At 45.9% G+C, this 16195-nt stretch overlaps 1 protein-coding gene across 4 annotated transcripts in view; it reads right to left on the bottom strand.

Annotated features, from left to right (window-relative positions):
- kif23 (kinesin family member 23) overlaps positions 1-16195 on the bottom strand; it is an 84656-nt gene that overhangs the window by 44874 nt on the left and 23587 nt on the right. The window contains exons 7-14 of one of the 4 annotated variants that reach the window (XM_084334872.1): positions 10749-10919; positions 9985-9999; positions 9533-9645; positions 7840-7961; positions 6170-6272; positions 5998-6077; positions 2343-2462; positions 440-602 (exon numbers count right to left, since the gene is read on the bottom strand). In XM_084334872.1, coding sequence (XP_084190998.1) covers positions 440-602; positions 2343-2462; positions 5998-6077; positions 6170-6272; positions 7840-7961; positions 9533-9645; positions 9985-9999; positions 10749-10919 — 887 coding nt within the window. Of the gene's footprint in view, positions 1-439; positions 603-2342; positions 2463-5997; positions 6078-6169; positions 6273-7839; positions 7962-9532; positions 9646-9984; positions 10000-10518; positions 10561-10748; positions 10920-16195 lie in introns of all 4 variants that reach the window. The other 3 variants (XM_084334871.1, XM_084334870.1, XM_084334873.1) reach the window with 3 other exon arrangements.

Consider the following 16195-nt stretch of genomic DNA (forward strand, 5'->3'; position numbering starts at 1 on the left):
GGCGTTTATCATTTTTCTTAAGAGAAAAAAGAAAAATAATAAGAGAATTGGTGAATGAGGCCCAATATTTCCGGGAACAAAGCATTCATTCCGAAAGTTACATCACCGATGCTTGAAATGTGTGAACAATGTAACATCCTCAGTCTCTCGTTCATCTTTCTTTTCTATTCTCCCAGCTGTTAATAGACTGTTATGCTACTTGGCTAGCTAGCGAGCTGTACCCAGCATACCGTTCAGTAGTTAATAGGGGTCCCTCTCAATACACTACACAGTGTAGGTGCTGGTAAAAACAAGGGAAAATATATTATTTTAAGACTAAACGATAGTTGCATAAACTTTTTTTTTTTAATAAATATAATTGATACCCATCACTAGTTTAAATGTTACCATTATGTTGGGTTGATTTGTTCCATTTTGAACCCTAACCTTTTACACATACCAGTCGTACCTATAGGTCCACCACGCTCGTCCAGCTTGCGAGACAGTTCTTCCTTGAAGATCTGGTTTCTCTGCCGCCGGCCCGCAGCGAACCCACAGATAGGCCTGTCCACCGGCCGAGCCACCTCCACCTCCTGGGTCATTTCTGCAAAGCGCATCACCAGCTGGACAGACAGAACATGTTGTACTCAGACATTCCTCACAAAGAACAACATTAAATTACACAAAGAAATTGATACACATAGTTTGTGTCACATATAGGGATGACCCCTATTAGTCGGAGCCGTAGTAGACTGCCAACCTCTTAGTCGAATGCAATTTTTTTTTTATATAACGGTATATTATATATATATTTTAGGGCTGTCAGTTTATCGCGTTAATTAGATACACAGCAAATTATCGCGTTATGAAAATTAATTACAAAAAAAGCCTTTTTATTTTTAAATATTTCTTTTAAATCTCATTCTTTCCTTAAGAACGTAGAATACACATTTACAGAATTTTCTTTTTATATGGGCCATTTGCATGTTCTTGGTATCCGATTCTAGGGACATCTATGGATCTCAGGGAATGTATTCCCAGTGTCAGAAATACTATGTCTGTTACTAGGCTTGAGTAAATTGTAATGAACCAAATGAGAATACCAATAATTTTTCTTCTTTTATCTTTGACTGAATAACACTATGCTCAAATTTACCAGACCTAGATGGAAGATGATTAAACAGAAGGTTTTGTAGATACAGTACTGAATTCTGCCATCCGGACACATGAAATTTGAAATAGGATTATAGAATATTAGGCATAAAATGGTTATGCGATTAATTTTTTAATCGCCTGACAGCACTAATATATTTTTTTATCATTCTTTCCAAAAGAAAAGAGGCCTAGAAACGTGGCTAACGCTAATGGCACGCATTCCAGAGGCTAACTGCCTAAGAAAACAGGCACAGAGGCACTGAAAGAGTATTTCACCCATCTAATGAACACACAAGACTAGACAAATATCAAGATGTATCCATCAGTGGACCAATTGCATGCTTTCACAGAGGCTTCTTGCCTTCCATCAACTCCTTCAGACATTACACACCCCCACAGCCCAAATGGAATAAAAAAATAAATATAAAAAAAAGTTAAAATTATTTTTTTCATAGTCTACTATCAGCAAATTTTTGCGACTAAAAGTAGACTACACAAATCCTTAGTCGGGGACAGCCCTAGTCACATACAACATTTCTTCAGAGGTGCGTCTATTCGAAGGCAACAGATTTATGCTTCCGCGTTCGCATTCTGCGCTCCGATTGGCCACTGCCGTTTCTGGTCGCACCAATCGTGTGACGGCAAGTTCTTTCACTGGTTAAGCTTAGGCACTCTTTCTAAGTTGGTTAAGGTTAGAGTTCGTCTTAGAGCAGGGCGATAGAACGCCAGCCCTGATTCCAAACTCTAACCTTAACCAACTTCGAAAGAGTCGCCTAAGCTTAACCAGTGATAAACTAGGCGTTAGGTAGTTTGCTGCTGGTCGAGGCGGAAATGGGCGCGTCACACGATTGGGCGCACATGTCACATGACCAGAAACGTCAGTGGCCAATCATATTCGCAACGCATAAACCGGTTGCCTTTCGAATAGACGCGTCAGGGACGCTACAGTGACCCTAGAGCAGTTTGGGGTTCAGTCAGTGCCATTGCTCAAGGGCTCTTTGGCATAGATGGATAGATGGAGCATCATAGTACGGGCCACCCTTGGATCACAATTAGAATACAGCCTCCTGTTGGTGCCATGGATTGAACCGGCAACCTTGTGGTCGGCCTCTCCACCACTAAGTCATCCTGCCACCCCCATCCGTAGCTCATATTTCCCCATACCTTAAAAAGCTGCAGACTTTCTAGATGATGAGAGATGGACTCACCAGACTTTCTTCATAGTCATCAGCCTTGGGATTGACACACACAACCATTCGGACTTTCCCCTCTCCATCAAAGTAGTTCTTGAAGAGATGAGTCACTTTAGAATCTCTGTAAGGGACCATCTGTGGGGAAAAACGCATATTCATATTTAAAGGGGACATGCATTATAAATACATGCTCATTTACACACCACCTGGGCTGGACCTCGCGCGGTGACGCAGTAGCACACTCATTTGCATAGTGCTTATGGGCGGCGCCAGGCCAACAATCCAAAATGTGGCTTTTGAGAATTTGATTAGAAATATAAAACCATGAATTTTTTTGAATAAAAGCTTACAGATGTCTTCAATAGATCACAGGAATTGTGTAAAGTTGCCCAAATAGTGCTAGGAATAGCAATGCATGTCCCCTTTACACAAATTACTAAATAAAGGAATATGAAGTTAAACAGGTAATTGTTGCAGCGGCATTACAGTGCATGCATTATTATTACAAAAAAATCACAACAACACAGGACAAAAACAGTGCAGTGGAAGATTAATAATATAAATAAATATATATAAAGTGTAAAGTGCAGAGTTCCAGTTAGACCAGTGCAGCATTTTGCCAGTGTCACTCGGGGGTGGGGGGCCTGAGTCATTGATCAGCCTGGCGGCTGAGGGGAAAAAGCTCAGTCTGTGTCAGGCTTTCACAGCCTTCGGTAGCCGCAGCCTTCGGGAGCCGTGGCCGGGGTCGGCCATGATCTTCCTTGCTCTCTTCAGCACCCTGGAGTCGTGGAGGGACATGAGGGAGGGCATGGGACAGCCAATCACCCTCTCCGCAGAGTGAATCACCCGCTGCAGCTTGGCGAGATCCTTTGCCGCTGTGACAGGGAACCAGGAGATGGAGTGAGTGAGGATGGATTCAATGATGGCTGTGTAGAATTGGACCATCATGGTCCTCGGCAGTCTGAACTTCTTCAGCTGCCAGAGGAAGAACATCCTCTTCTGGGCCTTTTTCAACAGGGCCATGGTGTTAAGCTCCCACTTCAGATACGGGGAGATTGGTCATGCCCAGAAAGCTGCATGACTCCACGGAGGCCACCTGGGTGCCTCCCAGCATGATGGGAAGGGGCGGGGCTGCTTTCCTCCTGAAATCCACCACCATCTCCACTGTTTTTAGAGCATTGAGCTCAATGTTGTTGTTGCAGCTGCACCAGCTCTGCAGCCTCTCAATCTCCCTCCTGTAGGCAGACTCGTCCCCCCCCTGGAGATGAGGCCCACCAGGGTGGTGTAGTCTGCAAATTTTAGGAGCTTGACCGAGGGGTGGAGAGAAACGCAGCTGTTTGTGTGGGGACAAGACGCAGCCCTGCGGGGAACCGATGCTGATGGACCTAGAGCTGGAAATGCTCTTCCCCAGCTTCACCCACCAAGACCTGTTGGACAGGAAGTCCGTAATCCACCTGAGTGGAGGCTGGCACCTGCAGCAGGGATAGCTGGTGCTCCAGGATGGGTGGAAGGATGGTGTTAAAGGCCGAGCTGAAGTCAACATACAGGATCCTGACGTAGTTGCCTGCATAGTCCAGATGTTCCAGCGTGTAGTGCAGAGCCATGTTCACAGTGCCTCCGTGGATCTGTTGGCTCTGTATGTAAACTGCAGCAGGTCCAGCACAGGATCTGTAATGAGCTTCAGGTGGGCCAGGAGTGGACAAGGCGCTCCAGGACCTTCATCACCAGAGGTCAGGGCGACGGGTCTGTAGTCATTAAGGCCTGTGACCTTGGCCTTCTTGGGGACGGGGATGTAAGGCTGAGCCCGAACGTTACGCTGGCATTCGGATTTTAATTAATGGGTTCGAACGTAAAAAAAAAAAGAGGCGCACAGGGTTGAGTCGAGGTGAGGAGGCGCGTCCCCGCGGCGCTCGCTCAATTATTCAATCATGGCAGCTGCAAGAAGTGGGAAGACGTCACCGGTGTGGAAACACTTTAAATTAACGGAGGATAAGGCAAAGGCTGTGTGTCAAATGTGCGACAAGCACTTGGCATTCCACGGTGGCACATCCAACATGGCTGCTCATTTAAGAATGATGGCGCCAGGTTACACCATGCCCAAAAGATCCACCGTTTCCAACAACAAGTACGGGGCCGTGCGGGAGAAAGTCTCCTTTTACATTGACCATGCCGCTGTGGCATTCACAACAGACGCTTGGATGTCAGTGGCGATGGAGGCGTACATGGCAGTCACCTGTCATTTTATTTCCAACGAGTGGGAACTACTGGGATATGGCTTGGAAACAAAAGAACTGGAGATAAAACATTCTGGAGTAAACATCGCGCAACGCCTGGGTGAAGTGGCTGGCGCGTATGGCATACCCAACAAAAAGTGAGTGAGTTATATGATATTATGTTTGACTGCAGTCTTTTCCCTTTATGTTCTTCTGAGTGCTTTGTTTACATGAACAGCCACCACTGTAAACAAAACAAAAATCACTGATAGACTATGCAATGCCGCCCCCCCCCCCCCCCCCCCCCGTAAAATCTATAATAATAAAATGTATTAATAAAAAAACTTTCGAACGTCCGTTCGAAACCCTGGCGAACGTTCGAACCCTAAAAACAGGGTTCGGGGACAGCCTTACGGGAATGATGGTTGAGGACTTGAAGCACACTGGGGCGTGACACAGCCCCAGCTAGGCATTAAACACCGGGGCGAGCTGGTCAGCACAATGCTTCAGGACAGAAGGGGGAGACAGAGTCCGGGCCGGCCACCTTCTGGGGATTCGCAAACAGCCGGTCATTGAGACAGAGAGAGGGGGTGGGGGGAGAAGCGGGGGTGTAGGGCGCCGGCGGAGGCGAACCAGACAGCCACCTCTCCTTCCCTGTTGCCTTCTGATCCAACGCACAGCACTGGCGAAGAACACGGTCGCCCTAACCAGAATATCCAATAAATCCATGGAACGGGTGAGTAGTGTTGGGAAAGTGCCCGGTGGGTTTGAACACCCGATGTGCAGAAGATCTTCTTTTGTGTAGGAAGTCAGACAGGACACAGATATAGCACAGAACAAACAAAACACACTGTAACGCCAAAGCAGCAGTGGGCGGTGCCAACTCTTTATTTATTTATTTTTACTTTTCTCCTCCTATTTCTGTATTTTTCCCCCATCCCAATTTAGTCATTATGCCAATTCCCCCGTCCCCTTCCTGGTCGTTGCACGCATGTGCCCCCCACTGGACGGTCTAGGGAGCACTGAAGTCTATCAGATGCTTCCTCCGATACATAGGAGACAGCCAGCAGCCTCTTTTCACCCGACAGCGCAGACTCTCATTGGTGAAGTGTAACGCGTGGGAGGGTCACACTACCTTCACCAGTTCCTTCCCTTGCTGTGCAGGCGCCCTGAACGACCTGTAGGAGTTGCTGTTTACAACGACCAGGATACCACCCACCGGCTTTCCACCCGCTGACACTGCCAATTGTGTCAGTATGACGACCGGCCAAGCCGGAGGCACCGCTGACAGCCGGATTCGATACCAGCGTCTCTGCGGTGGTAGACAGACGCTTAGTCCGCTGTGCTACCCGGCCGCCTGGTGCCACTAAACATTCTGCACAGCTGACTGAACTTTGTTGCTTCAGTGAATATTATGACTGTGCCATTTGCTTAAAATATATATAAAATATACAAACCTTGTTTGTGCCATACATCTGGTTCTCTCGAAGAACCTCCATGCAGGTTCGCAGGGTCATCAAGGACTGGTTGATGTTGCCTGCAATTAAATAGTTGAATGAAAATGTGAATGATTCTGAGCAACACAAAAGTCTCAATTAAAAGAAAGTCCCTGGTTGGTGAGAGACTGACCAGCCTCACGCAGACGGCTGCCCTCCGCCCCGGTCCGACTGTTCCGCTCGCTTCCTGCCAGGTCCACCAAGCACAGCTGACTGACGTTCACCTGGCTCTTATCCTGGAGGGCATACCATTATGGACACAACATGTCATGTATTTTTATAATTGATCAATTTGGCCTTTTATGTGCTTGTTTTCCATGCTGCTGAATCCATAACAGAAGTCTTTATTTGTCATGCAGATTAACACACACACACAAGATGGGCAACCCACAGGAACACACACACGCATGCACAGAGTCGCCAATTAAATGTCAGCCGGAGCAGACATGGGGACCAATCCAAGTGCTCCGGCCCATCTTAGTCATCCGTTCTGCATGGGGAAACCTTTGCGAGCATTGGGAGAACAGGCATGTTAGACGTGTTTCATGGTATCGGATTTTAGCATCAGGGAAATTCTCAGATTTAGCCTCATATTGGACCGATATCCGATACCAGTATCGGTGCATTAGGGCTGTCCCCGAAGCCCGTTTTTGGGATTCAAACTTCGTCAGGGTTTTTCGAAAGGATGTTCGAACCTTCGTTTTTATTTATATATATATATATATATATATAATACTTTTTTTTTTTATATCCTCCAACTAAATCCTCAATTTGAATAGTATTTTTTTTTATTAAATTAACTTTCTTTAATGAATATAACGCTTCAGTTTCGTCAACATAAATAATCCAATAATGGCACAGTTTGTACGAAAGTGATGGTGACGTCTTGATGGAGTGCCGAGTGCCAAGCGGATGCAGATATGATAAATGTTTTATTTCAATTTTTATGATGAGTCGTATACTATAATATTAGTGTAGCCTAATCTTTATCTGCAACTGTGAAGAAACCCCCGATTGGTTTAAACAGAATGAATAGACAGAAAAAATATATATGTCTTTTATTAAAAATGTCTTATTAAAAATTCGAATGTTGATTTAGAATTCGAATGCCAACGTAACGAACAAAGGTCAGAACGTTCGGGCTCAGCCCTACGGTGCATCCCTAATTAAAACTTAAGAGGCCATTCTGTCTGACAATGCCAGTTCCTGCGATTCGTCCAGAGTTTGGCATTGTCCCGTTCAAGGCAAGACGAGGAGCAGCTAACGTTGGTGGTTTACTACCAACAAAGTTACACAAATGTGAGCGTTTGACAATGATATTTTTGCACCACGATGCAATACAAGTTAAATGGGTCTTTCTAACCTGTCCCAGGCCTGCTCAGAGAGAAGATTAACCAAAGTCATTCCCTGGCCAGAGCTGGTCCCAGAGGACAGCAATGCCAGGTCAGTCACATCTATACTCATCACTGCAGTGTCATGCACCGAGTCAGGGACGCGACAGCGTTAACGATCTGTTCAGCATGTTTTTCCATTGGGTTTCTCTCATCAGGAGGGGAAACCCTTGCAAGCACTGGGAGAACATGCAAACTCCACACAGAAAGGCAGAGGAGATACCCCACCTGGGTAACTGGCAACCTTGTCCCCAAGTGGGAATTGCGCCCAGGACCTTCTAGTTGTGAGGAGACAGTATTAACCACTACACCACGTGCCGCACACATTCCTGACTGTTCTGAATGGTACAGCCAGCTCTGAGACCAGAAGGAATTGCCCCTGAACTCTACAGCCCATCCATGTTCAACAGACCTGAAGGATGTTGTCACCATCCGCATCCAGGGGAGCCTGCGCCAGTTTGACGATGAAAACACTGTGGGAGCGACTAGACTCCCGGTTCAGCTGAGTGTTGGCGATCCTCCTCTTCTTCTGGCCTGGAAGAACATTACCCAAACTTTACTTAAAGCATGTTACAATGACACTGGACATGTAGAAGGTTTACAGGATGCATCGATATATATCGGCAGACAATCAGTATTGACACACCTCAAACCCTGCCTTCTTCATCCTCCAATCACAACTGTTGCTTCCCTCTGACAAACTTTGTTCATCACCATCAATATCGATCCAATTTCCTCTGTGTGTTCAGTAGAAAGCTATCCGGCAACAAGCCCACAGCTAGGCTAGCAGGTCCATATCCACATCCATTCATTTGTGCTAAGCTATGCTAGCAGCTACATAACTTTCTACTGAACCACAGAGAGGAAATTGGTATCCATCATCTGGTCCGACTCTGGAGAAAACGGTAAGCACATCGCATAATGTTGGCGTGTTCCTTTATTTTTATAAGAGTGCCCAAAAAAATACCACCACTCTCTTCAATCAGTATCTGCCAACATGGGTAGGAAAATAATGGGATATTGGCCCAGAAAACTATACTGGCACATTGCTAGTAACAGTTAACATGCATAAGCACCCTATGAGTTACAACTAGGGATGGGCGTGACTCGTAGCTATGAGAAAAAAATCAAAATTATAAATGTTTATGATTTTTTTTTAACATATCTTTTCACATGTATGCGTAAAATTATAACAGTTTGTTGGTTTCCTTAAACATATATACGTAAATGAACAAAAGTATATATAATTATAAAAAAAAAAAAAAGAAAAAAAAAAAAAAAAACACTTCGAGTAATACACGATCAATAGAGTATAGCATGCGATCAATTGATCTGGATTTTTTTAAATGCCCATCCCTAGTTACAACCCAGCACTGGCCATCTCAGTTATCCGTAGTGATGTCGTACATTTAGCTTGCGTAGCTTCACATTTGCTAGACTGTAAATAAAATAAAATAAAATCTACAAATTTAAACTAGGGATGTACCAACTTTTTCAGTCCGATATAAGTCGATACAGAGTACAGATCGGATTCATTACTTTTAATGAACAGTATAGACTTCAAAAATGTAATACGTTTTTCTCCATTAGAGTTAACCTGTCAAATTTAGCAAATACGGTAAGTCACTTTGCTTTGATTTCAGTCATGTTAGACGTGTTTCATGGAATCAGATTTTAGTATCAGGGACATTCTCAGATTTTGCCTCGTATTGGACAGATATCCGATACCAGTATCGGTGCATCCCTAATTCAAATTTAAGAGGCAATTCTGTCTGACCATGCCAGTTCCTGGGATTCACCAGAGTTTGGCATCGTCCCGTTCAAGAAGGCAAGACGAGGAGCAGCCAACATTGGTGGTTTACTACCAACAACGTCACACAAATGTGAGCGTTTGTCAATGATATTTTTGCACCACGATGCAATACAAGTTAAAATGGTCTTTCTAACCTGTCCCAGGCCTGCTCAGAGAGAAGATTAACTGAAGTCATTCCCTGGCCAGAGCCGGTCCCAGAGGACAGCAATGCCAGGTCAGTCACGTCTATACTCATCACGGCAGTGTTCCAACGGGACCCTGGCTTGGGTCGGTGCAGATCTTAGCAGCTTACCTCTCCAGAAAACCTCAAAGGCCTCCTCGGTCGACTTGACTTCCACCTCCGTGCATCCGGCCACATACATGTTGTGGTTCTGATCCTCTCTGAGAATTTTAGACTGAGGTGGTCTAGATTGAAAAAATAATAATCAAGTCAGAAAACGCACAGCTTTGAAGAGACGGTAAATATCAGGACGAGGAACGACAAAACATTTGGATGGGAGTGGGGAACGTTTGCATTGCCGGATTCAAGCCATGACAAGCAAGTAGATCAGCCACAATCATAAAGCACAACACACAGCAACACAGATACAAAGACATTCTGGGGCTCTGCCACGACACAGGCCACAAGCAGCAGGGGAAGATTAAGGATTTCTGGACTCAAGAAACACCCATCATCACCTGAGACATGCTTGTTGATTGATTGATTAACAATGTAATACATCATTGTCAAATTGTTGTACTCACATTTCTTTCACATCCCTATATGCAAGAGAAGAAAAAGTGATCCAATTGATGTACTACCTTAACATGTTCTTTTTCCAAGAGAAGGCTGCACAGTTAAAAGGTGATATAGATAACATTCAGCCACTAGATGTCACACTAGAGAGCACCAGCCTTTATCCAGTGATTTATCCATTGAAATGGGAAGAAGGGGGATACATGCACACAATATGTAAACAACATTCATTTCCCCCCCGCAAAAATCTTTTAAATAACCATTTTTAAATGCATCAATCATTCTTGGGGGGGGGGGGGGGGGGGGGGGGGCAATATTTTTCACACCGGATGCTTTATTTTATATAAATGATTACTCTACGTAAACATGTTATCTATAGCACCTTTAATACTATAACTTTGAGGACGTCTCTGGCAGTGACGAGTGTTTTCAGTTTATTTATATTTTCCAAAGCAATGCTGTGATGCATACAGCTAGTATGGGGATCTACAATCTACAGACACTACTGCCGAGCTGTGGGGATGCAGTGGTCAGTCACGTACACAAACTCAGTGTTCTGCCGCACAGGTGTGCCACCATTCCACCTAGCAACAAAACACAAAACATTTATCTGACATCTAACACTACCAGACACAAAACTAATATCAACATTGCTACACAAAGAACACAAATTCTTCACTATTGGACAAAACCTGCAAAACTGAATGCAGCTTGTTGCATCATTTCGGCACGCGTGGGGAAATTCCTCGAGATTACGATGCAGTGAACTCACTTGGGTTTGATTGGGTCATAAGGAGTTTCCTCGAGCAGGTCGTAGATGTAGTTGTTGTAGATTTCTATGTAGGAGACGAAGACGCTGTAGCTACTGTCCTCATCCACGCCCTCCGCCTTCCAGGCCTCCTCAGGACTGATCATGTCGGCAAACTCTGGGTCAGGTTTTTGTCTGAAAATATAAAAGTCAGTCGTGAATTAGCACAGGTAGAAGGATGAAAAGAAAGAGGCGCTTATCAAACGTTTTGCAACAGGACGCTGGCATATCACATCACTCAGTCATGTCATATCACATGCCAATTCATTTTAATTTAGTTAATTTTAGACAAATCCGGCCTTTTTTAACAGTTGATGCTGCAAAAACTTTTCATTGCATGATATTCTCACATTGAATACTGCTTCACAAACTGGTCATTTGCTGGTGTCACCGTCATGAAACACATCGAACAGCTTTATCATAGAGCCATCAAGGTATTTGCCAGGAAACCATTGGCATACCACCATTGCACTATTTTGAAACAATATAGCTTTTTGAGCTTTGAAAATTTCAAAGTCTTAAAAAGCTCTCGTTTCATCTACAAATGCCTACATGGACTAGCTCCCCCTCCTGTACAGGAATTCATCTACAAAAAAAGAAACACTGGACTCTGCACCAGGTCAGACACCAGAGGTGACTGCATGGTCCAACGTAGACTGACCACGTTTGGCCAAAACGTCCTATCCATAAAAGGCAGTCAAACATGGAACAGTCTCTCCATTTACATAAGGGAAAGCCCCACCCTTGCTTCTTTTAGGTCGCTTTCACACAGGGGCCGTTTGGTCCGGACTTTCGGACCAGAATTCGATAGTCCGGTTTTTCTGGTCTGTGTGAATGCGCGTCGAACTCGGTCCGCGGACCAAGCAGGCGAACTCTAGTCCGCCTGAAAACGTAGGTCTCGGTTCGGCTTCAGCGGACCAAATGCGAACCAAATATAGGAAGTGATTATTATTACCACTGCTTGCAGCACTCACTGCAAAACAAGCACACTGCATCTAATCTCTCTATCTATCTATCTATCTATCTAACTGTGCATCTTGGGAAGAAGGAAGAAACACGCGGCTTATTATTATTACCGAGGCGCACGGCATTAATAATGGATCAATGCCACGTCAATACTATTATTATTATTATATTATTATTATTGGTCTACAAGTTGTTTAGCGAGAGGATGGTGGTAATGTGCTTCAATAGAACAATGCCATGTCAAAACTCGCTCAGCTGATCTGGAGGACTCGCAGACAGCACAGACACACACACGCGCGCGCGCACGCACGCACGCACACTAGGGTGCATCAAATTGCAATGCAAAAATTGTATCTCAACATATCAATCTATCTGGGGTTGCATTTTGTTCGGACAAACATAAAAATGATTTGTGCAAAGTTTGGGAAAGATTCGTTGAGATTTAGAGGTAGCACACAGCATGTGAAATATATGAAAATGGGCCTTTTTGGGCGTTTTACTAGATAACATGACAAGGCAATTTCAAAAACGGCAAGAAATAGTTTTTCAGAACATTTATTAACCCTAACATTTAAGAACAAAATGTTTGATAACAACATTGAAATAGTCTTTCAAACATGTCTCAAGCATCCTAGAGTCCTAGACCTGGTCCAGCTTGCGCTTGCAGCAGCGAAGGTTTGACCGTGTTGAGCGGTCATGCTCAACTGCCTGTAGCACATTCTGCAGGTGCTCCTCGCTCCTGGCTGCTGCCACAAAGTCTGACGTCAGTTTGACGCCACGCTCGGCACAGTCATTCACAACATTGATGGTACGTACATTCACTGCACCCATCTGAAATGTTGTACTGGTAACCCAATCCTCTACATCCAGTGAAAGAAACGCGGGATCGATGTGCAGCAGGTGCATGCCGAACCAGCAGTCTCGGTTGGCAAGGTCAGCCAAGCTGGTGGTCGGCGAGAGGGTTGGAAACTTTGGCTTGCCGAAGCCAGTGCCAAAGCGGAGCTGTGGGGCTTGCATGGATATATCAGCCGGCTTGTGCTCCAATATAGCATCTGCAAGTGCGCGCCGCTCGCCAACTGGCACCTTGGTGCTGAAGAGTGCCAGGGGCAGCATCTCGCCTGACAGGTACCAAAGGTGCCGCTCCAGCGCCTTAATCGCTGATGCTGCGATGCCCTCGTCAACAGACTTGTATGCGTACAGGTTGTGGTAGAGTGTAAGGTCATTTCATGCCGCATCTACGGCCGTGTCGCAGGTCAACCACCACGTTGCGTAGATGTGCGTGATGAAGTTGGCAAACGCCAGAATCTTCAGCACCTGCTGCTGTGTAGTGATGGTCCCCTGAGGAAGCAAGGTAATGTGCTGCTCCATCAAGGCCAGCTTGAGAGTGTAGAGCAGCTTAGCCATCCACCGCGCCTTGTGCAGTGCTCCCGGTTGTTGGAAGTTAACTGGAGTGTGCTCTGCACTGTCTGCACTCAGATACACAAGACATAGCTGCACGAACTCGCGATAGTCGCCTCGCTTGTAGTCGAGCACTCCTGCAGCGCACACAATTAGTTCAGCACGCAACTTGCCCAAGAACGGTGGTTCGGCATCGCCAGGAATGTAGCGGGCCAATGGGCCGCTGTCCTTGTGTGGCAACAGGTTCCAGTTGTCACGCAGACGTGTAAACAATGTAACCTCTGGCGAGCGTGACGTCTCCACCTTGAGGTCAGTGAAGATGTGGCTGAGGAGCACCTCGCCGATGTGGTGCCGGCACCCGGACCAGAGCAGTGGTCGACCCAGTGAGAGCTGGATGGCAATGCAGGCTGCCGTGAGATGGCCAGTGTTTGACGCGGTGGTGTCAAATGCCATGTTGACAACCTGATCGGTGCAGCACCAGTCCTGCAGCAGCTTGCATGTCAGCCGGGCAATGATTGTTCCACATGCCTCATCAGTCCCCTTCATGTATGCTGGCAGACCAAGCAGTTTGAGCCGCTCCGCGTCTCCGATCACCACTGTCAGACGCTCCTCCAACCGGCGCACATTGTTGAGCATTGGCGTCAACTTACTGTCCCAGTGCAAGGTGCACATGGGAGGTGGTGTCCACTGTTCTTGCTGGTCCTCACTGATGGCCTGCAACACGTGGCGGTGCGCTCGGTCTGCTGTTGCGTAGGATGTGGAGACCTTTGCCGAATTGCCACCGGATTCCTCGATCAGACCGCGCGTGAAGGCAGCCTGCTGCGATCTTCAACCGTGTAGCCAGTGACACAAGACTCGGCCGGCTGAGAATGTCTGATGGAATGAAGGCTGTGGTGCCAGTCTTCTTACGCTCACGGGTGGGTGTGTTCTCAGCCGGTGGAGCAGCTGTTTCATCTGCATTGCTGTCTTCATCACTTTCGCTTTCCAACACCACCGCCATGCTGGACCTCGCAGTCATCTCCTGCTGCTCCTTGGTAAAGCATGCCTGCTGCGCTGCTTCACGCTCCTGTCGCCGCTTCAACTTGGATTGCAGATTGGCATCCAATGCTCCAAATGTGGCCACTCTGTCGCCCTTCATGCTGGCCAGGAAAGCAATGTCCTCTGGATCACAGATCAGCTCCTCTGCATTTGGAGATCACAGCGGGAATGTGGCATCCAGCTTGTGCTCCATTGCGTCCACCAGTCGAGCTGTAGCCTCACTGGAGCGCCTGGCCTTTGGAATGTGCCGCAGCTTGTTGCTAGCATCGACAAGCGCTACCATCTTGACGCATGCTCGACGATCACTCACCATTGGAATATTGGCCTTTCCATAAAATGGCCGCACCTGCTCCAAAACGTCCTTAGCCGCATGGAACCGTGACAAGGCTCCGGTCAAACCTGGCCGCTTGGCATGCAGTTGCGTGTCGCAGTTGTACAGCATGCACCGCAAGATCTGGCAACCACTTGGCAGTTTGGCACCAGTGATGACGGCATCTGCATTGGTTATGCTGGCGCCCAGACCTAAGACCAGGCTGCGGCTGCTCTGGCGGGAGCCTAAGGGCGGCGACGCCATCTTGTGAGAGCTGGATCCTGTGGTGGGTGATGGTGGCGTTGACTCCGTTGAGGGATTGAGTAAACTGATGAATTGCTGACCAGAACTGACCAGAATTGAATAAACTGCTATGCAGAGCCACACAGGCAAAGCTATTTATAGGCCCATCGCCCATCCCCCCAAAAATTTCAGGTGCGAGATGTAACAATGTTGCAACTCACACACACACACACACACACACACACAGACTAACGCGCGCACACACACACAGACACTAACAGCAGGCCATGTTGGGGGAGGACAGCATGTACTGATGTACCGTTCCACCTCTAAATCACCTCGTATTGCAAAAATATTTTGCATGTATTGTTTTTACATGGATGGTAACACTTTTAACACCCAGACAAATCAATACGCTGGAAATGTGTATTTTGATGCACCCTAACGCACACACACACACACAGGCTTGCAGCCACACACACATTTCCACTGTCCAATAGACAAGCGCCCTTTTCGACCGCGTGACATTGTTCAGAAGGTCTCGGTCCGCTGACAGATTTCTCTATGTGAACGCAGGCGAACCAAATGAAGAATGCAACAATGTTGGAACTTCACCCCCAGAACCGCACCGAGTCCACCAAAACTATATGTGAAAGCGACCTTAGAGGCCAACTAAAAAAAATGGCTGAAGACCAACCAGTCATGAGAACACATGTGACATGCTGTTATGTATTTGTAAATTCTTTTACTGTTTTTATGTGTCCTGTTTTTATGTATTTGTACTAGGGCTGGGCGATATGGAAAAAAATCATATCGCGATAACGATATGATAATTTTATTTTATTTCTCGATATCGATAATTATCGAATTGTTATAAGTATAAAAAAAAAAAAAAAATTTAACAACAGATGTATGTTTATTTTGCAGCAATTCTTTGTCATTGCCGCCATCTTTAGTGTTACATCCCCTCACACTCCAGTTCTCAGGCTGCAGCTGGTTTAAAAGCTAAAGTAAACCGGCTTCTCTGCTGGCTGTGGCTCCAGAGGAGTTGAACAGTTCTGGCTCTGCTAGTTTATTTTCGATCTTTTGGCGCTTTTTTGGTGGACAAACCACTGCACATGTGCACCGTGACTCGTGACTGGAGTCTAGTTCTGCTAGCACACATAGCCTACTGTGTACAGACTGTTTCAAAATGTATTTTAAATTAGAAAGCAAACAAAATAAATGGACAAGAGAAAAAGAAATCTGAATTTGGTCAGTATTGTCATTTGGACAAGCAAAGCCATTACTTTAAGTTGCAGGCAAGAAAGACAAGTCTGTCCACTGTCTCTGGTTTTAAAACTGCCCTGTTGCAGGTAAAAAAAAAAAAAAAAAAAATGATTTTTCGATTTTTTTATTTCGATATTCGATATAGATTAAAATATATCGCGATATTTATCGTTATCGTTATATCGCC

This window comes from Notolepis coatsorum, assembly GCF_963971535.1.
Source record: "Notolepis coatsorum genome assembly, chromosome: 18".
NCBI classification, from domain to species: domain Eukaryota; kingdom Metazoa; phylum Chordata; class Actinopteri; order Aulopiformes; family Paralepididae; genus Notolepis; species Notolepis coatsorum.